The following is a 21,351-nucleotide window of genomic DNA, read 5'->3' as shown; positions in this document are numbered from 1 at the left end:
AAACAGTATGTTAAGATTTCTGTAATTTTGTCTGTTTTTATAGGGCCGCTACGGCTGCTGTCGCTTTCTCCGAGATGGCTACAAGACACCCAGAGAGGTACTTCTGATGTATATTTTCAGTAGATCTTAGGAAGAATGCTCTCTCTTTTGGGCATTACTTTGGCTTGTTTGCATCAAGGGCAAAATTCAGTATCGCTATTAAGATATTTGGTAGTAAACCAAGTAAATCTTGGGAATGACTCATGTCTGAAGGTGGCTAGTGGTTTAAAGACCATCAGTTATTAATGAGATAAATTAATTCATGATTCTGCAAGGTATTAACCCTTAGACGTGCTTACGGCACCTAAGGAAAAGAATTGCCTTTGAGATGCTCCAGGGTATTATGAAGTAGGGCAGAAGCATGATTATTTGGGTGACACCTAGATTCTGAGTCTGAGAAGGGCTGGTTTGTCTGGAGACCAATTAAAAAAGTTTGGGAATGAATGCAAAAAAAGAAATCAAGAGGCTATGTGGAAACTTTCTGCTGTATTTTTATTGCTTGCTTGGTTTTAATTATTTGTATAAAATAGGCTTTCATTGCATATGGAGTTTGAGTGACTAATTTAGCACTGTGACTAAAAGAACATGATTGAATTTCCAGGATCCAAGCAGATTGCACTATGATCCTGCTGAGCTTAAGCTGTTTGAGAATATTGAATGTGAGTGGCCGGTGTTCTGGACATACTTCTTAATTGATGGAGTATTTAATGAGGACAAAATTCAGGTGAGGAGAGAAGAAACTGCTTAGAATGGAAGTGCAAAGCTGTTAACACCCCATTATAGCTTTTCTCTGTTTATTTTAGTTATCAGTTACCACCTTTAAAAGTCCACATGACCCTTTTTTTTTATTGGCAGAACCCTTTGCTATTTGCATACATATAAATTGTGTATTTGTGTGGATTAATTACGTTTGACAGATAACAGCAGCTGGGTGAGAATGTGGATGGAGCATTTGTTTCCACATGCAAGTTCAGGCTGGAGTGTAACAGGTATTATTATTTGAATGTCTTGCAATGTTGATGCTCTTTTGGCATCAGACAGTACTGGAAATCACTGAGTTCCTGTGAAACTCAGTGGAGTTTCACACAACAGGTTGGAAGCAGTCTCCAACCACTCCGGCCTTACTGGGAGGTTCATGTCATGAGAAAAGCTGCAGTGTTGTCCACGCTGGTACAGGGAAGGGTTCCCTTTCTCTGTCAGATTGAGTGGCTCTGTTGGCTGGAGGGTTTGAGCTGATCTGGACATGGCGTATTTGTCTGGTTCTGTTTTATCACCAACCATAATGTCTCACCAAATTATTGTGAGGTGAGTCTAGCTTCTGTCTTCCCTGATCTCTGTGGCTTGGCTGCTGAGAACAACGTTAATAGTTCTTTCAGTCTTTTGGTACATTTAGGGAGATTTGGGATGGGTTAGACCCTTATCAGGAGCCATTTCATTTTAACTGATTTTGTAGGTTAAATGATGATTCCTTTATGTAATTCATGCCTTTGCTGTGTCGAGCATTGAATGATCAGGGGAGCTAGATTGACTGTAACCTTTCAAAGGTTGTAGTGGTTCCTGGAGAACAGTGGTAAATTAAAAGAGCAACAAGTAATGAGGACTAAATGTATTCAGATCAAGAGCTCTACAGCTTGAAGGAAGTAACAAATACATGTGATTTAAAGTTGCCCAGTATGCAGAGGGACTATGGTTACTAAATAAAACCTCTTAAAAATAAAATGCCATCAGAAACAAAACAAGGAATTTCAGACCAAAAATACCTTTCTATAACAGATGAAAATACAGTGAAGTATTTATTAATGTAAAAAATATGGGTTGCTTTGCTGAACACAGTAGAAATAGTCTGGTGGAGAGAAAAGTAACGTTTCATAAGGAGAAAAATCAGAGTTTACTGAAACTTCAGTCATATTGATAAAACTATTTTTTCAAAAGCAGTCTCTAGAATTTAGTTGGGTGGTCTGGGACAATATGTACCTGATTCCTTTTACGGTGTACATATGGCCCATGGTAGGATGTGCTCAGAAGGGACAATTGGCCCCAGTTCCCACACTTTACACATAGTTGCTCGTGACACTCTGGTGGTGGTCTCTAGTTTTCCACAGTTACTGCTTCATAAGCCTAATTGCAGTAGCAGCAACGGTTTGGAAAACAAGCACCCTGATCACTCAACAAGAGTGGATAAGGATAGGATACTGACAATACTAGTGTACCATGACATGAATGTGTGGGTACTTTAGCTCGTGCATTAGGCTAGAGATTATTCCTCGGAAAGGTATAGGCAGGAATAGAATTTCAGAGCCAAGTGCTAGTAGTGCTAGGAAACAGCTTCCCTGTGAGTTTAAATTTAGAATGGGAGTGTGAAGAAATGGGCAAAATAAGAAATCTGATTTAAAGAAAAAGAAACGGAAATTGTTGAATTTTAGACCATTTACATGTCCTAGTGATTACTGTAGCTAACTCTACAATGGTTGTCTTACTCTGCTTTTCTCAGAGTCCTACCAGGACAGAATTGCTCAGGTATAGGAGTTGTCTGCCCAGAGAGGTGGTGGAGTCACTGTCTTTGGAGGTGTTCAAAAACTGTGTACATGTGGCACTGAGAGACACAGTGGGTGCGGAGGGGATGGGTTGGTGGTTTTACAACCTTACCTACAACCTTGGTCTTTTACAACCTTAATCATTCTACAGTTCTAGAATAATATGTTGTCTAGCGATACGAGAACAAGAGGATTTTATGTTCGTTTAACTTAGGTATTTTATTTGCTTTACATCTTTTTAAAGCTTTCCTTAGGGCAAATTTTTAAGAGAAACTGAATTCCCAGTTCTGCAAAGTTGGATTCAGAATATCATACACGAATGTGCTTGGTAGAAAACTAACAATTCTTAAATCATACACTTCTAATGGATATTGTTAGTGCTGACATATTCTGTGTCACTTCATTTTCATGATCAAATTTTATGCAGGATTTCTAGTGACTTCTTGATTGCAATATTTTTTTATGCTTTGGTTTGTTTCTGATTAAAGATGTGTGCTTATGCTTTGGAGAATGATAATACTGAGATCTTGGAACAGTGTTTGACAATTTGAAGCCTCTTCTTCCATCAGCAAGCTGTGATCCACTTTCCCCCCTCCCCCTTATTGTTTACTTTTTATGAATTTTCAACACAGAAGTAGTAAAATTATAACTTTATTGTTTCTGTTTTGCTGAGTGTATTGTCAATTTTCTTTTATAAATATCTCCAGGTAGAAGAGTACAGAGAGGCTTTGGAAGGAATACTCATCAGAGAAAAGAATGGAATAGTTCTAATGCCTGAACTATATGCAGTCCCTTCAGAAAAGGTATTGTGAAAATGCAGCATCCCCTTCAGTATGTGAAGTATAGATATGAAGATCAGTGTACCACTTTCCTATAGCTCATAAATCTAAGTCAGTTATACAAAAAAAAAAGCAATTCACAGCACATTATTAATTACTGATAAACCACTCACGAAAATTGGTAACTTTAGGCTTCTAAATGATCAAATCCTGGAGATAGAAATCCAAGAGTCTATGGAAGTTCTGGAGCAGGTTTAAAATTACTAAGACTTTATAATAAGGTATATTTAAGAAGTTTTGCTGAAATTTAGAAATTGAATTTCAGAGAAGAAGTAAAACATAGGCTGTTCTGCCTGTTTATTCTACCAGTGGTTTGTGCTCGCTCTTTTTCAGAGCTTGTATTTAAGATGGAACAGGTTTCAAATGAATGGGGATTTATGTTAGATCTTACGCGTGTTTTTTTTCTGTTGTTTTTTGTTTGTTTTGTTTGTTTTTCCCATTTTTTCTGTCACTGTTTAACCCATTTCTCTCATCGTGACAGAGAAATTCAGATAACATTATATCTCCTTCCATGCTACCTGCTTTTATATCTCTCCCTGCTGACTTCTCCCACTCCAGATTTCTCAGCAACCAATGGGGGTGTGGAGCCTTCTGGACTGATCTGAGTTTAGGGGGGGAGTATCAAAAGCTGATGTCTTTCTCACAGGTCTGAGACTGAAGCTCTGAGTTACCTTTCTGTTGGGAGCAAGTGTGTAACAGTACAGAGCCTTTTTGTTAATTCTGATACATTTATGATTGGAAGAATATGCCAAATAAATAGTGTAAATTTTGCCTTTCATTTGTAAATTCTAAAATGGCTGTGATAAAGATGTTATCTAGAGGGTTGTATGCTCCTCCCTCAATAGATCTGTATACTGCAAGATCAAGTCAGGGGTTTTGGTTTTCTGTTTGGCAAAATTAAGAGATTCTACTCCTTATTTTTCCACAGACCATTCTTGCTAAAGTAAGAACAGTAGAATAGGCTTTGTTTTTGGAAAGCACTTCCATGAGCGTCTTCAGAAAGCTAGATAGGCAGCAGTGAAGTTCAAGAATCATCTTGCAAGGAGCTGGAAAGCTGACACAATTCCCTACAAGCTTCCCAAAGGGAAGGCAGCAAAGGAATGACGAGAAGAAAGGGGAGCTCCTGACACCAAAGCTATACTTGTGTGCAGAATCCTCATTCAACCTCCAGCTTCAATAGTTTGAGTGGTGTATGAAAAGGAAGCATGGTTCTTGTCCCAGGTAGCGTGCAGCCTCAGAAGTGAAATCAGTAGAAAGGGAGGTCAATAATAGCGGGTTAGAAATGGTAGATGATAGACTGTATTTTTACAAATACTTCTGTGTTATTGGTTGTTCTTCAGAACTTTGAGATAAGTTTCTTGTTTTTTGTGTTTTTGTTGTCAGGTTGATGAGGAGTATGAAAATCCTCACTCAGTGGATCGTATCCCAGTGGGAAAGCTGCCTCATCTTTGGGGTCAGTCATTGTACATCCTTAGCTGCTTATTAGCAGAGGTAATTATTTCTTGTATAGCAGATGAGTTTGTGTTTCATTTTGTTTTGAGTAGGCTTAGCCTTTAAGCACAATTTGATTGTCAGGTAGGGGTCAGTGTGTTTTCCAATGAAAACTGTGGAGGGGTGACTCTGAGCTTTCAGGAGCTTATTTGTGTTATTATGGATAACATACCATCTGTATATTATGCTAAATTGTGTGTTTCTCATCAAGGTCAGTAAGTTGCCAGATATGCTCAAGAAATACAAAAGTCCATACTGACTTGACAGTTCCAGAGCTAGGATTCTGCAATTTCAGCTGCACTTGATTGCACATTTTTCTGCAGCGTAAGATGCCTACAGAATTGTCCAGTGTGAGCTATGGACTTGGAAGTGAATAACTGAGTATCCCTGAGGAACTGCAGAAAAATCACTGGCATGGTAGCATTGCAATTCTTGCTACAACTCTACAGTGGAAAATATGGATATGCAGATTGCATCAGTCATAATCATTTTCTTGTTGTTCCAAAAAATATTACAGCCACTACAACGTAGTTTTCATTGAATGTACTTAGTGGATGGGATGGGGAAACCAGACTTTAATCTGGATTTCCTGATAAAATGTGAAAAGCGGTTAAGAAATCTTCTAGAAATCTTCATCAAAAGCCTTTTACTTCATTTTTGTTTGTCTCCTTTCTCTCTCTCTCTCTTTAGGGATTTCTGGCTGCAGGTGAAATTGATCCCTTAAACAGAAGATTTTCCACTGGATTTAAACCTGATGTGGTGGTACAAGGTTAGGGAGTTTTAACATTGTGAATAAACTAGATTATGTGAAGGTGAAGTTCCTATTCAAGAGAATTAAGAAGGATGTGTTTTAAAATGATACTGATCTTTGCATGGCACATGGATGCTTTGTTGATACTGTGAGAAAGTGGTTGTTTGTCAAGCTGCTTTTCTTCTAGGAGGAAAGATCAGCTTTAACAAATGTTTTAAAAAAACACTCATTATGATTTTAAGACTGGTCAGAGACTGGAAAGGACTTACTGAAAAGGAAGGTTGTGATGGGTAATAGCAGAAAGAGGAGGGCTGACAGGAAACCATTCAGTTCAGTTAGGATGTTGTGCAGCCTCTTTTCAGAGGACCCAAGAAAGCAAGGGGTGGGGCAGATCTCTGTGTTCACAGAGGTGAGGAGTGAGCTAAAGAGCAGAGGGCAGCCAGACTTACACCTGTTTTTGTCTGCGTCAGGGTGCATCTGCTGCTTTCGTCAATGCAGGAGCAGCCAAAACTACATACTTAAGTTGAGGGCAAACACCAACTAATTGGGCATAAAAGCTTTCCTAGCGCCTGTGTCATTCTGGAAAAGTAATCAGCTCATTTAGCAGGAGGATCCTTCAGTGGTATTGCAAGCTGAGCAAAAGCTTGTTTATCTTTTGTTGTTGTCATAGTGGTGACATTTTGCTACTCTAAAATGCGTAATTTCCCTTAGATGCATAAATGCATGCTTATTTTTAGCATTCTTTGACTGCTATTTATAATGCAGAGAGTATGAATTGTCAGTCCCAAACCAATAAGCCATCTCACAAGGGCAAAAAAAGTGTAAAATCAGGCCTTGGATTGTAAATTCCTCCAATCTGGCAATCTGGGGACTTTTTTTTTTCCTACCTCTTTCATTGTACGGCCTTTGGAACATTTATTGTCATAATCCTAACATACTTGTTCACCATTGACCTAGCTGTAACCATTGATGTGCTGTATTAAAACAAAGATTTTCAAGTAGGATTTCAAGTAGCAAGACCCATCTCCTGAAAGTGACTGCACAATCCAAACTGTGAAATTGAAGAGAAATGATATCTAACCTCTGAACTAGCACTGCTTTGAGCAGGAGGTTGGATTAGAGACCCTGTGAGATCCCTTCCAACTTGAGCTACCATACAATCCGGAATGGAACAGAATGACAATATGTATGGGGAAGTAGAGAGCCAAAAGCTCTCTGAGGTCCTGTTAGATCTCATGAAGACATAAATTAAGAAAGAAGTAAAACCCTTGTGCATTTTTAGACAACTACACGATAGCTGGGAGGTGACAGTAAAGGCAGGCAATTACAAAGAATAACCTTGGCTCTTACAAGTGTTTCTGATTTCTGTTATGCAGTAACTGTTCTGGCAGAAACTAATCAAATTAAGAATCTTTTGCAAGACCATGGAATCAATGTTCAGAGCATTGCTGATATCCATCCACTCAGAGTGCAGCCAGCTCGCATCCTAAGTAATCTCTACACCATGCTAGGTAGGTATTTAAATATCTATTGCCATGCTGGGTATTTTTATATTTCTTGCACGCTGCCGCAATTTCTTTGATTTAAAAACAAACAAACCAAGACGAAATAAAACCCCGCATTTGTGTGAAGAAGGTTAACAAAATTAGAACAACGGTCTTAAAAACTGAGATCTTATTCTTCCAAAAAGAAAAATCATTAGGCTATCAGGTTCTTGCTGTTGTTTCTTCCAACCCTGAGCCAAATGGAGCTCACAGAAGCTCTCTGTCTGCAAATCCAGAAACCTTTAAGGCTTTTATAGCCCCAGGACTTTATATAAAGTTCCAGTTTCTCAGCAGTGACCCTAGAGGCCTGTGGTCCCTCTGAGCCTGCCAATTTGATTAACTAAATGCACAAAACCTCAAACTTGTTCTAGTTAAGTTGAAAATCTGATAAACCTTCAGCCACCACTGGCTCTTCTGGTAATACTTGTTGGAATGAAAGGGGTCTTGGTGAAAATTTGTTGCCTGTATTCCTAATTGAACTTACTTTTACAACTTCAAGCAGGCCAAAAAGTCATGACTCAAATCTGTTGCTGTTACTGGAAAGTAAAACTGGGATGGAGTGGATCAGCATTGGTAGATTCCTTTGCAGTATGGACAAGGAAAGCTGGCTGTATCGTGCTTCTCTGTCAGTCTTGAGCATGTTTCTGTGGTCATGTAGTTTATGGATAACATGGAAGAAGATAGCTTACGCTTTTGTTTGTTTCTCAATATTATGTGGTTTTTGTTTTTTTAACAGAAAGTAAGAGGGCCTTCAAGTAAGTGTTAGACATTGAGCCTTTATGTGAAGAAGGGAGCTTGCATATACTGTTTTACGAAAGTAATTTGTTTTCTTATTACAAGGAACTTCTAACAAGTTTAACATTTACAGGGCTTTGCTGATGTTTGCAGTTATTCTGTAGAAGTTTGAAATAGCTTTCTTTCACTAGTGGGGGGTGAGTAGGATAACTTGACACAGAGATGTACTGTTTTCAACAGTGACTTCTTTAGTAATGTTCACAAGGATTTCTTTTCAGGCATGTAGTTGCCAGGCTTGTGTTCCTTGTCAGATGGATTCAGGTCAGCTCCTGGATGTTGGAGCAAAAGCTGCAATGCAGAGCACTAGCTTATAAGCCACAGTGAGAAGAGTGGGGCTTATTAGCTCCAGGAAAGGAATCAAAATTTGTTCTTCAGCCTTTTACAGTTAAGAATTTTAAGGTTCTGTAATGAAAGCACTGCAGTTTGTTACTTGTTGATGGTCTGCTTTTTGAAGACATACTTGTAGTTTTTGGTGGTAAAGCTTTGGGTGCTGAGCAATGATTGTGATCAGAATACTTAATTCCATGGTCAGTGAAGCCAAACTTTTAATCAAGCTTTTGAAGTACCCTGACTACTGTATTGATGGTTGCTACAAAACATACCACTCTGTAGCATCTCACTCTTATCTGTCTATTGCCTTGCTGCAACAAATGAAATAGGTCTCCATGTCTAAGATGGCTGTTGCAGAAAACCAGAGAGGAAGTGTTAGATGATATTTTTTTCCTCTTGTCAGGTCGGAATGAGAACATGAAATTAAGTGGACGGCCACACCGACACATTGGAGTGCTGGGTACCTCCAAGCTGTACGTGATAAGAAACCAAATATTTGCTTTTACCCCTCAGGTGAGCATCTAAATCTGGCAGGGAAATCCCTGTATATTTAATGGCTAATCATTAGGGAAGTACTTTGCTTTCATGTGCTATCATTCCATTTTAGATAGAGCAGGGCTGATCAAGCAGATGTACTTTGCTTTGTGTTTTTATTTTTTTAAGAGCTTTGGATGATCAGAGTATTAAGAGTACTGATAAATCTTTCTTCCATCATACAGCATCTAGGTTCTTTGGCTTTTGGCTTAGATTTGTTACTGATCCCTGCTGGAACCAACATTCTAATGAAATAATTCCAAAATAGGTCACTTAACATTTTCTTTCTACTGATTTCTTAGATGGAACGTGTACATTCACTTAAGTATGCACAAGTACTATAATCACACAAGTACTATAATCCCCAAGACACTAAGACATAATCTTTCCCTTGTTGAAAGGGTCACTGATGTTGAGTAAAGGACATTCTTTGTTTTCTGCTTAGTGTGCTTTTTATTGTAGCTGGAAGTTTGGATCCTCCCAGAATTAGTGGCTCTTTTCATACATATAATGAAGTACTACACACTTCTTGTAGCCTTATTGTAGTAGTTGTTACTAGAAGGCCAGTGGGTCATCTACTCCATCCATGTGCAACTGGAACAGGATAAAGAATGCTCACAGCCTGCTGACCTCATGTTTGATTAATATAGTCTTCAAATTCCAGCGAAAGAGATTCAGTGGGCTCAACTGACATGGCTTCTGCAGTGCTGCATAATGTCCAGATTTAATCATATTTTTTCTGCAAGTAATGTTCCTTCTTGTTCTTCCTCCAGTCAATTGACTGGATATTGGCTTTGTAAGATATTTTGTATGCAGGAGGATTGCCTGTTGTGTTGTGTTGTTCCACCACACCAGTATCCATTTTTACAAATTAGGGAAAAGTTTCTCAGAGATGTTATTTAAAAACAAAACCAAAATAAAACATATCTTTATCTAGATCTTGTTATAAATATATTCAAAAATGGCATTTATCTTCAAATCAGGGACATGCTTATTCCATACTAGACTAAAACCTCCATAAAGTCTTCTGTTGTCCTTTTCAGTCAGACATTACATCCTCCCCCGTTTTCTCTTTTTGATGGAATGGAGTTGATGTTTAATTTCACTTTCCTTAGGTTAGTAATTAACTCATCTTTGTTGAAGTTGAGTAATGTCCACAGATTCTCTGGTTTTGTAATTTGTACTTCATCCAATTCTGTAATGAAAATATGAGTTAGGAACGGGGCAGAGGCCCCTCTGAGCCTGAGAAAATGGTTAATAACTACCAGTGGAGAGCAGCTTTGGAAGCAGTTCAGCCTTTTTGGATGCTTTTCTTCATTCTTCATCCTACTAGTGTGACAAGCTTTGCAGAAGTCAGGATATGTCTGCCAATTCCTTCTGCGTGCTGTCTTGTTGCTCTTAAAGAGTGAAGTTAGACTGGTTTGCTGAGTTTGGTTTTGATCTGACTATCTGGTCAACTTGCTTTATCATTTGCAATTCTCTTGGTAATGGGCTTGTCGGGTCTACGTTACTGTGGCCTTCCTTTCTAAACACAGACAGTATATTTACTTCTCTTTGGTTGTCTAGACTGGTTCTTTCTGAGTTCTTAAACCTAACTACCAGTGGTTCAGGAATCATTTTGGCTGCTTCCTTAAGTTGTTCTAATTAGTTTCTTTATACTTCACCAGCTTGAATTTACATGGTATTTAACATTTTCCTCCCAACCCAGGCTGAACTCCTGTCACTGTTTTAAAAGCAGTATTACAGATCATAATTTACTACTTTCCATCTCATTAAAGTGGGACACTGATTCAGCTTATCTGTGTCCTCTCTTCCTATCCTCTTCCTCTCTTCGTTGAAAGATCTACAGGTTTTGTGTTTTCCAGTTACTTCTGATGTGTTGACAGGGTGTTTTCTCCTTGTCTTACCAATCGATGTTTATTTTACATTCCAGCCTTTTCACTCTTCCACCCCTCACTAATGCTTCTGTGCTTTTAACATTCATTGTGGCTGATTTGTCATACTTTTCATTGTTTTTCCAGCTTTTTAAAATTTCCATTTCTGATGATATAGCCATAATAGTCTCTTGTTGTGGTTTTTGGCCTTCCTTTGTAGTGAGAATGCCACCATTTACCACTGTACATAGAATGCATCTTTTTTTTCCCCTACCATCTGTCAGATGTTCCTTTTCTGCTTGTCTTTCAGAGTGTTTCTAAGAGACATCCACTTGTTAATTCCTGGTCCTTAGCATGCACTTAAGCCTGTTTATTGTTTGTATTGTTGCTGTTGGTTTTTCTTTCCACATTTAGGCTACTTTAGTCTTTCAGATAATAGACTGCTGTAATTCATCACTGAGAAAATTCTCCCTCATGGGAATTATCATCTACGTTCTGTTTGTACAGCTTGATTTTTTTTTTTCACTGTAAGCCTATAAATGTAAGAAAATACACTCTCTGCAGACACATGAATCTCTTTTTTTCCTAGTGATATGCCTGGTTAGGTTAACTCACATAATCTGTGTCTAGAATAGTTCATGTGGCTTTTGTGAATGACTTAACAGAGGACATGGAAAAAATTATAGAGAGTACTGACAACCACTTATATGCTGTATTTCTCTATTCTCTAGTTTACTGACCAGCATCACTTCTATCTGGCTCTAGACAATCAGATGATTGTGGAGATGCTCAAGATAGAACTGGCTTACCTCACTTCTTGTTGGAGGATGACAGGGAGACCAACTCTGACGTTTCCCATCACCCACACGATGCTTGGTAAAGTTGATTTTCTCTATTTCAAGTGCAGTAAATTGTTGTGGAGGAGTAGGATGTGGGTAGGTTTGAGAGGAGACAGATGGTGTGACTGTTTTAACATCTGAGTTTTAACATCAAAAGTGCAATTTAACTTTTTCAAGTCTACTGAACTTTGATGACAGGGAATCCTTCATTTTGTCTTACTCCTCCTTAATATCCCTGCATCTTTTCATCATCTGCATACTGATTCTGTCCAAATAAATTTGGTAGTAGTCCTTTTGGAACTTGTCATGAGTGGAAGGGCTTGGAGTTGATTTGATTTTGTTCCAAGGTTTTTGGAATAAACTAGTATTGATAACATTTGCAGGGTCTGTTTTAAATTTGGTGTTTGAAGAGATTATTATTTATTATATATCTATGTGTTGGTAAGATTCAAACTCTTCCATTGTTCTTTTTCAGTTGATGATGGTACTGACATTCATCCAGCAGTTCTTGCCACCATACGAAAATTAGAGGATGGTTATTTCGGTGGTGCAAGGTAATGCTGTAACCCTTAAATGGTTCTGTGATTTTTTATAATTAAATCATACACAAAGTCACAACTACATTTTAACTTGTGATAGTGATAGATCTTGTGCTGGAGCTCTACAGAGAGAGCAGATTCAGCTTAAATTGTTATGTGGCAATCAGATGATAGCCAGACCTTAGGTGCAATGGGAAGATGGGGAGAGTTAACACCTTTGACTGCCATTAATAGATGGTGAAAACGCAAAGGCAGTTAATGTCTTTTTTTTTTTTTTTTTTTTTTTTTTTGCCTCAGTTTTCAGTATTAATTGAAGGCCTTAAGTTGTCCTGCCCTGCAAGTTGGAGGACCATCATTTGGGGAGCAGAGATTTTCCATTTGTTGACATCAAAGTTTAAGGAACTAATTGTATGAGTTGAATGTTTACAAGTCTATAGGGCCCGGTGGGACTCATGTCTCAGTACTGAGGGAATTCGTAGATATTATAGCAGGACCCCTCTCAATTCTCTATCAAAGTTCATGGGAATCTGGGGAGGTCCCTGGTGACTGGAAACTGACCAAGATTGTGTACATTTGTAAGAAGACAGAAGACCATGGAAATGATAGACCTGTTAGTTTAACTTCAGTACCTGGAAAAAATTACGGAGAAGATTAGCCTAGGTGCCAATGAAAAGCAGTTAAAGGATAGCAACAGCCATCAGACCTGCTATCATTGATTGAGGAGGAAAGTCCTGTCTCGCTAATTTGATATCCTTCTATGGTAAGATGAAGTGCTATCCATGCTAGTGGATGAAGGGAAGACAGTGGGTATTGTTTTTATGGATTTTAGCACGATGTCTAATACTGTTCCTCTCAGTATCCTTTAACTATAAGATGAACAGGTTCACACTGTGCTGGGTGATACACTGGCTGAGTGGCAGAGCTCAAAGGGCTGTAGTGAATAAGGCTGCATCTGGATGGTGGCCAGCCTCTAATACTGTTCCTCACGGCTCTAGTGTATGGACAGTCCTGACAACATTTTTACTGGAGATATGGATGCAGGAGTTGGATGTACCCATAGCAGATTTGCTGATAATACATATCTGGGAGATTCTTTTGACTCTCTGGGGGCATCTAAATGCTCTATTCGATGCTCTGATCTATCTAGACTCTCTCTGAGAGGTTTAGATAGATTAGAGCATTGGGTGATCAACAGCAGTTTGAAATTTAATGTGAAGAAAATGATTCTACTGTTGAGACAGAGTAATGCCAGATAGTTCCAGACTGGGAGCTGAGTGTTGGGAGAGCATTCCTGTGGAGAGGAATCAGAGGGTGTTGTGAGTGTTACCATAACACAGTTAAGTGCAGTTACTAGATAGAGCAGTACTCAGCAGGATCTGCAACTATTTTTTTTTGCATTTATTTTCTCCACATTGGTTATTTACTTCTTCATAGTTACTAAAGGTAGATTTGACTGCTGGATCTCATAGGTTTTGGAGCTGTTGAAAGCTCAGTGAGCATAGCCAATAGTATCAAAATGGTGTATGTTGGCTCTGGCATACTTATATGCCATACTCCCTCTGGCGTACTTTCCTGTTTGCAGGGTGAAGATAGGCAAGCTGTCAGAATTTCTTACCACATCTTTTCATACGCATCTGAGCTTCCTGGATCCAGACTGTGATATAAAACTATTTGATGACTCTCATGGAGGCTGTTGTAGCCCTGACAGTGAATATGGAGGCTATCCAGCAGATTTCTGTGAAAAAGGTAATAGTTTTTTCACTTTATTTTTTTTTTCTCTGTCACATTCTGTAGAGTAGACATAGAGTCTATCCAAGCATAGAGTCTGGGGTTACCTACAGAACAAAATCTGATGTATGCACAGTTGATAGTTATTCAGATCTCTCATACGTCAGTTCAAGGATGGTATGTGCATGACTTAGTTTGAAGGAGATTTTGTGAATTCATCCTACATCCTCAATGTGGCATTGACCAGTAACTGCTGTGGTAAAGCTGAGTCTGAGAGTCAGCAGGTGGGAGGTGTGTAGAAGATGCTAGAGGGAGTAGAGAGTGTGAGGAGTCACAGACAAATTCATGCACAAGAGCTGATCTTTGGTCTACCAAAAAGAAAAATTCTTTTGATCTCTTTCTAAGGGAAAAACAGTTTCTAAACTTTACTGTTTAAAAACTATCAAAAATTATTTACATTTTTCTTTCCAATTTGTTCAGCTTAGAAGTCTCTTGCTTATTCTTACGTTTTCATGTCCTCTTCTGTATAAACAAGAATAGAGTGATATGTGTGAAAAAAGAAAGTACTGTTATTTTAACAGTTTTCTTACATTTAATACTCCTTTTATGTATGTCTCACTAGAAAGCCAGGATGAGCTGGATCAGTATATAAATGATATCCTGCAGAGTACAGCACTGAAGTCATATCTGCCTCCAACTTCAAAGACTGCTCATCAGCCACTTGTGTTCAGTGCAAACCATTCCACACAAGAGATACTGTCAATAATGGCCAAGGCAAAGGGTTTGGAGATTCCAGGTACTTCTCTCTATTATTTGCCATGGGTGCTAAGATGGATAAGTTCAATTATTTTCAAATTCTATTATTTGAAGGAAGTTAGTAACACAAATGTGTTGTAGCTGTTAAGAAGAGAGTCTGAAGTTGTTGCTGTAGTTCCCACAGCATCCCATATCTTGATATAAATAATCTGCAGTGCATCAAAGTTACTGTTATGGAAACTAACTGATCAGATAGAATTTTAGAACATGAGTTAGTTCATTATTATTATTATTATTATTATTATTATTTGTACAAAGACAGACAAATAATATACTTTCTTAATCCAATGAAGTTGTGGTGAAATTAAGTGTTTCAATGACATGAAACATCAGTATGCACATGTATACTCTAAATCTATAAGAATAAATGGAGTACCAATGGAAGGCAGTATTCCTAATAATGCTGCATTAAACTGATTGGAGGACTTCCACCCAAATAATGCTTTGACTGAATTTCTAAGTAGATTCCGACATCTACAGTGTTTTTCATGTAGATATGTAGTATCCAGTATCCTGGTTAAGAGAGGGCTTCTCTCAACTTCACTGGACATTAATAAATCTTAAAAATTTAGTATTTTCTCCTATCTTTCATATGCTGCAGAATCATGTGATCCTCTGTTAAATTTGTCATATAAAGATAGCAGAGCATGAGCCTGCATTCACATTTGTCACTTCAATTGCAGCATTTTTTCAATTAGACCATTTTGTCCATATGTTAAACGTATTTTAGCATGTTTACTGCAAAAACATTTGAAATACTTGTCAGGATCAGGTCATTCATTTGTAGAACATCCGAAGCACAGACTGCCATAAGAGGTGTCAGTTCACCATGTTGTGCCTCAGACTTTGATGTGCTACTTTCAGAAGCTCTTGGACCAGGTCTGCAGGAAGGAAAAATTTCAAGTGTGAGCTTGTCTCTTGAGTTCCACACACAGCATCTTGCAAATGTTGCCTAAGTTAACTTGACTCTCAGAGGTATTTCTGTTGTTTTTTGTAGTACAGTTGCTTCATATTTGTGGTTTTGCTTTTCTGCACAACAGCAACAAAAGTCTTTTAAGTGTTGTCATTGGCTTTGATTTCCAGCTGTTTCCATGTCTCTTCCAACTAAAGTTCTGAACACGCACCGGAAGTCCTTGAATCTTGTTGATATTCCCCTTTCCCTTGAGAAAAAGGTAAACCGTGGGATTTTTTATGCTGTTTATGTTTTTAGGACTCAATATTTTGAATCCATCTGGTTTCCAGCCTAACCGTACACTAGTTCTCATTTTGTTACCTTGACAGCAAAGCTGTCTGCCTGGGGCAATGGGTAGGGGGTGGTTGTTATTTTTTGCTGGGAAGTTTTTTTTTGTTAAATAGATATTATCACATTGATATATATATATATATATATATTGTCTAATAAACAGTACTTGTATTGATTTCTAGCCAGGAGAGTAGCATATGAAAGGACAGCTGTCATACAGCACCAGCTGAATCCCACTACTAAGCACAAAGGGCTAAGGCTGGGCTGGGTATTCTGTCCTAGTGTGTGTGACTGGCTGCTGAGGGTGGTGACATGAGGTTGTATCCAACCTGCTAGAAGATTCTGTTATATAGGCTTTGTCTGTGGAGGCAGTATTTCAGGACCATACAAATGACTGAATAGCTTGTTAAATAAAACTTGTTCTCATCTAAGAATTCACTGCAGTGTTGCAACACCTGACTAGTTAACGTGCTAGTTCCAAAGCATTGGAAAATTTGTGATGGCAACATCTGCATAAGTAAAGCACTGCAATTATTCAGATTGGAGACAAGACTAAAAGAACAAAAAAACCCACCTCTAAATGTTTTCAGCAAAAAAGTGGTATCTTTCTGCTTTATTTCATTGCAAGTAGCAGTGTATGACAGGAAAAGTGTGCAAATAATTTTGTTTACTTCTATGAGAATTTTTTTTTTTTTGTCCCAAAAATAGCTTTCCTGGTCAATTGAACCAAATCTAGAGACAGTCCATTCTGGGTGCTGTGTTTCTGGGGATCATACTTCTTTTCATGTCTGCCAGTAGTCTGAAAAAAAAACCTGCATGATATGCCTGTATTTCAAGCGCAGAGTTGTGTTGCATGTCTGTGTTCTTTAATGGCGAGCTACAAATTTTATCTGCTGCTTTTGTCAAGGTCTGTTATTGATTTTCATCCCTCTTTGTTATCAGGACCATGAAAAGGTTTTGAACTTAGCTAAAGATGCTCATGGTGATTTGGATTGCAGGAAGCTTGTTGAGCAGCTGAAGGAATGCCCAACGCTCCATGATCAAGCAGATATCTTATATATCTTGCATATACTAAAGTGAGTTATCTGAGTATAGGCTTCAGCCCCTTAAGTTTGGCTACAGCTATTTGATTATTGTTGTGCAAAAGGTTGTCACTTTTCAGGACTGTGTTTTCAGGGGAGAGGTTAAAATGTTTTGCGCTTTAACAGAAACATTTTCAGTCAGCTTGACTACATAAATAATTTGCATTCAGAATACATCTGTGCAAATTTCAAAGTTGATTGACACACAATTTTGCCAAAATGGGAGTGGAGGGATACTTAATTTTCTCATTTTCTAACTAAAGCACAGATGCAGTTTTTTTTTTCTTCTAATCCTTCCATGCTTAAGTGCATAGTTGACTAAAACTTGGTGTTCTTCAAAATGTTTCTAGAAACAAACAAAAAAAATTGCTCATTAAATGGGTTTGAGCAAAATTCAAATACAGATCAACAGAATTATCTACTAAAGTGTGCTAACTGGCATTTTTTCCTTATACTGTTGGAATCTGGTAAAAAGTTGGTTTAGGTTGCAGAGACGTGCATTTATTGATCACAGATGGTCTTCCTTAATGCTGCAGAGATTGTGTTAATGTTTATCTTAGTCTTTCTCCTGTGTGGGCCTTTTCTTTGGTTTTTTTATTTTCCTAAGCAAAATAGTAGCTCTCTTAAAAAGGAGATCCTGAAAAATTACTTTTTGTTTGTTTGACTGTATGTAACACCCTTAGTTTACTTTCTGGAACTGTTTTACCACTGGTGTCCCTGTTGGGCTTTGGTGAAATGCGTCCCTCTAACTGGAGCTGAAAGATCATCATGTGGTGCATGGAGCCACTGTCAACTAGAGGCACCTTTTGTTCATAATACAGCAAATTTCAAAACTGGAAAAGGAATGGAAAACTTCACTGATTCATCAATATTGACAGAAGCAGTGTGGAAGTCTAGTTAGTAGCTAAGAATAAGGCAGGGAGAAATACTCACAGAGGCCCTGTAGTATCTGAAAAAATGGCTATCATCTTTATTAGTACTAAAAAAAAGTGCTGAATTTCACTCCTAAGGAGCAACATATGGAGTGTTCTTCCATTCTTTCAATCTTCCTTGTGCTGAACTTAAAGCCAAATGGGAAATCCCCTGGCTGGTTGCTTTGTAGTCACAGGCTTATGGCCAAGTGAGATAATATGAGAGTTGCTGTTACCAAGAGGTTTCTGCCCATGTGTAGCTGATCTCTGATGAAGGACTGCCGTGTCCCATTCACGTCACCCAAACGGCTGTCACACAAATGAGAATTCAGTCAAAGTCTGGTTGCTTGTTGTGTGTTAAGACTAAGCAACTAAGTGTTTTCTGCTTTCTCTTTCTATGTCTTCCTCACGGACCCTTTACTTGTTTGATCTAATGGAAATAATCTTCTATTTTCCTGCAGAGGCCCTGATTGGGATACACTGCTGAATGGACAATGTGGAGTCACTGTTCACTGTCTGCTCAATGAGCTCTACAGAAAGGCAGGCCTCAATCAAGAGTGGGGCTTAATCCGTTATATTTCTGGTATACTTAAAAAGAGACTGGAAGTCCTGGCAGAGGTATGAGATAGGAATAGTGCTGGTTCAGATTCCTGCCTGAAAACAGGACTACCAATGTGAGGCACAAGTGCCAGTGAGGGTTGTGCTTGCCCTTTTCTGGTCTTGCTTCACAACAAACCTAGTGCAGCATTTGTCAGTAAACACTGTTTGCTTTCCTGATCTAAAATCTTGTTACAACCTCTCTCATCTATACTGAAAAGTGTGCTAAGGCTAGAGTGTAATGAGAATGTCAGTCTGTGATTGCGAAGGCCTCATTTAATCTCTGTTAATCCGAGCAGCTTAATTATGTGCGTTGAAAGCTGTAGTGGTCGCTGGTAATTGCTTTATTGCTATTGTGGTAACATGAACACTTGGAGCTCCAGTATATCTTAGTGCTAGAAATGATGCAAAAACATGCTGCAGTGATTTCTGTATTTCTGCCATTAGGCATGCAGTCTGTAGTGTGAGTGGCAGTGCAGAGGCATTATGATATCTGGCCCTGCTTAACATTAACAAGAAAGATCCGTTATAAGGGTACAGATTTCCTTTGGAACATTACAAAACTGTTCACTCTGCTGTTTTAAGGGTTTTTTTTAAAAATACTTAATCCTGCATATTTCCAAAGAACTCTTTCTCTAACTTCTGGCCATTTTCAAAGCTTCAATAATCGTACTTAGAATGGCCTGTTTTACTGACAGTTGTATTTGCAGGGAGCAATTTGCAACAGTCACTCTGCGTGATTCCTCGTTAAGTACCTTTTCCATCCCCAAGGCAGTACATGCTTACAAAAACCTGTGTACATTAAATTGCAGATATTGACTAAGAACTGTAGAGGGTGAGAGTAGAGGTATATGTAGCTTTGTTATACGTTAAAGGAAGGAAAACAGAATCAGAAAAATATAAAGAACACTACTCAGTGAGGTCTTTGATTCAGAATAATGAATTGGGTAATCGCTTTTGTAGGAAGTATAGAAGAGTAAAATGCTGGTACTAGAGGAATTCTGGTATACAGGGTTATGTTTTTCTTTGCTAATACTGCCAAACTTTCCATTAATAATTTTTTTGTCTTCAATAAAAATGAAATATTTATCTGCTGCTGATTTCAGTGTGAGGAAGCAGGCTTTCAGCCTGGGTAGACTCCTGAGGTCCTGTTAACCTTGGGGGATATTTGCCAACTGGTTAACAGCATTCTGCTGGATCTGCATATCTAGTAGTTAATTGAAATGCACTTAGAAATTGATAAATAAATGCTTCCTTTTCTGGAGTTAAAAGCTGTGTCACTTTTGCATGTCTCAGAGAAAGATCTCTTGCTTTCTGTTGTATTGCAATAGGCATGCACAGACCTCCTGTCACACCACAAGCAGCTTACAGTGGGGCTGCCACCAGAACCCCGTGAGAAAATCATTACCACGTAAGTCAGAGCTTCGTTTCAGTTGTAGAAGCAGACTGCCTTTCAGCTTCCTGCTGGTTTTATTTTTCAACTTCAGAAAGAATTGCAGCCACCAAGGCAGAAAAGTCTGCGGTGCAAAGATGTTTCTAGGTGACGTGGTTCTAGTGCATGTTCAAGAGGTTGACAACAAGTGCTGGACTTATTGCTGACTGTAGTTTGCTCTCTTACAGCCCTCTGCCACCTGAGGAGCTCACAGATCTTATTTATGAAGCCAGTGGCCAAGACATCAGTATTGCTGTCCTGACACAGGTACAGAGCATGGGAAAAAAATGGTTCTTTAAGCTGTGCCCAGTGTAATGCCAGTGTTCTTCTGAGACTGGGAAAGCTGGGATGACCCATTCTGAATGGGAGCTCTTCTGAATTTGTCCTTACAGGAAATAATTATGTACCTGGCAATGTATGTCCGATCGCAGCCTAGTCTTTTCATGGAGATGCTCAGGCTCCGCATTGGTCTGATAATTCAGGTGATGGCCACTGAGCTGGCTCGGAGTCTGAAATGCTCAGGTAAGAATAGTTCTACTGTGGGAGATACTTCTGGCTTTATTTTTGCTTCACCTCAGTTACTAATTTTAAATTTGTGTTAAATTCTGTTGTAAAGAATTTACATATACAGTTAAAAATTGAAAATAATTTCTGTTTGGCTTAATGAAAGATTCCTGCCTTCCTGCCCTCTGTCAGTCTGAAGTAGATGTTAAATACTTAAACATCCTGACTTTCAGTGCTTGAGGTGCCGATACTGAAATTGCAAGTGTGTGTATTTAGGGGCTAATTTCAATGAGAATTAGGACAGTAGGTATCTTCAGAATATTTGAACCTTGATTATTCAGCATTCTTGTGAGTTTTATTCAGCATAAGTTCTGTCCTGTAGTCCTTCTCGCTTGGAATGTACGTGGTTGAAAAATATTTGCTATTTGGATTTCAGCTAGTGATACTTACGCCAGGAGGTCAGTAAAAACACGTACCTCATACAAACCCCAGCTGCTGCATATGCACTGCAAAAAAACAAAATGAAGAAAATAACAAGTTGTACAGGATGAAAATACGACTCTCTACTTAAAAAAGTAGAGAGGAGAAATCATGACTGAAGTGATATCTGAAAAACCACTGACGAATTTTCCACATCAAAGGAATTCAAATTGGTCAGAGGTCAAGACAAAATAGTTGTAAGAAGTGATGAAGTTAATGTGGTGAATGGATAGTCTCAAATGCAGATGCTTAGGAGCATGATCCTTGTGGCTCAGCTCATTGTTGTTCCTAATGTATTAGCACACCCCAAGGGGGATCAATGGAAGTTTATTTTAGAAAGGCCTCGCTTGGGCACCATTGATGTCTTCGACCAAACTCAATGCCTACCTCTAGGGAGATGTTTGTCCATTAGGAGAAGTTGGTAAATGGAGCCAAGTAATTTTCTGAGA

The 21,351-nt window shown here is 38.6% G+C and overlaps 1 protein-coding gene across 6 annotated transcripts in view; it reads left to right on the top strand.

Moving 5' to 3' along the window:
* PHKA2 (phosphorylase kinase regulatory subunit alpha 2) overlaps positions 1-21,351 on the top strand; it is a 37,909-nt gene that overhangs the window by 7,134 nt on the left and 9,424 nt on the right. For all 6 annotated transcript variants that reach the window (XM_052673981.1, XM_052673982.1, XM_052673980.1 and 3 more), the window contains 17 exons: positions 44-97; positions 641-763; positions 3,281-3,376; positions 4,796-4,903; positions 5,594-5,672; positions 7,031-7,165; positions 8,727-8,836; positions 11,463-11,607; positions 12,046-12,124; positions 13,692-13,855; positions 14,460-14,633; positions 15,737-15,825; positions 16,839-16,972; positions 18,351-18,507; positions 19,818-19,897; positions 20,107-20,185; positions 20,311-20,440. In XM_052673981.1, coding sequence (XP_052529941.1) covers positions 44-97; positions 641-763; positions 3,281-3,376; positions 4,796-4,903; positions 5,594-5,672; positions 7,031-7,165; positions 8,727-8,836; positions 11,463-11,607; positions 12,046-12,124; positions 13,692-13,855; positions 14,460-14,633; positions 15,737-15,825; positions 16,839-16,972; positions 18,351-18,507; positions 19,818-19,897; positions 20,107-20,185; positions 20,311-20,440 — 1,936 coding nt within the window. The remainder of the gene's footprint in view (positions 1-43; positions 98-640; positions 764-3,280; positions 3,377-4,795; positions 4,904-5,593; positions 5,673-7,030; positions 7,166-8,726; positions 8,837-11,462; positions 11,608-12,045; positions 12,125-13,691; positions 13,856-14,459; positions 14,634-15,736; positions 15,826-16,838; positions 16,973-18,350; positions 18,508-19,817; positions 19,898-20,106; positions 20,186-20,310; positions 20,441-21,351) is intronic.

This window comes from Tympanuchus pallidicinctus, unplaced genomic scaffold, assembly GCF_026119805.1.
Source record: "Tympanuchus pallidicinctus isolate F22 unplaced genomic scaffold, pur_lepc_1.0 scaffold14, whole genome shotgun sequence".
NCBI classification, from domain to species: Eukaryota; Metazoa; Chordata; class Aves; order Galliformes; family Phasianidae; genus Tympanuchus; species Tympanuchus pallidicinctus.
The sequence above is the reverse complement of the archived record's forward strand: the minus strand, read 5'-3'. Positions and strand labels throughout refer to the sequence as shown.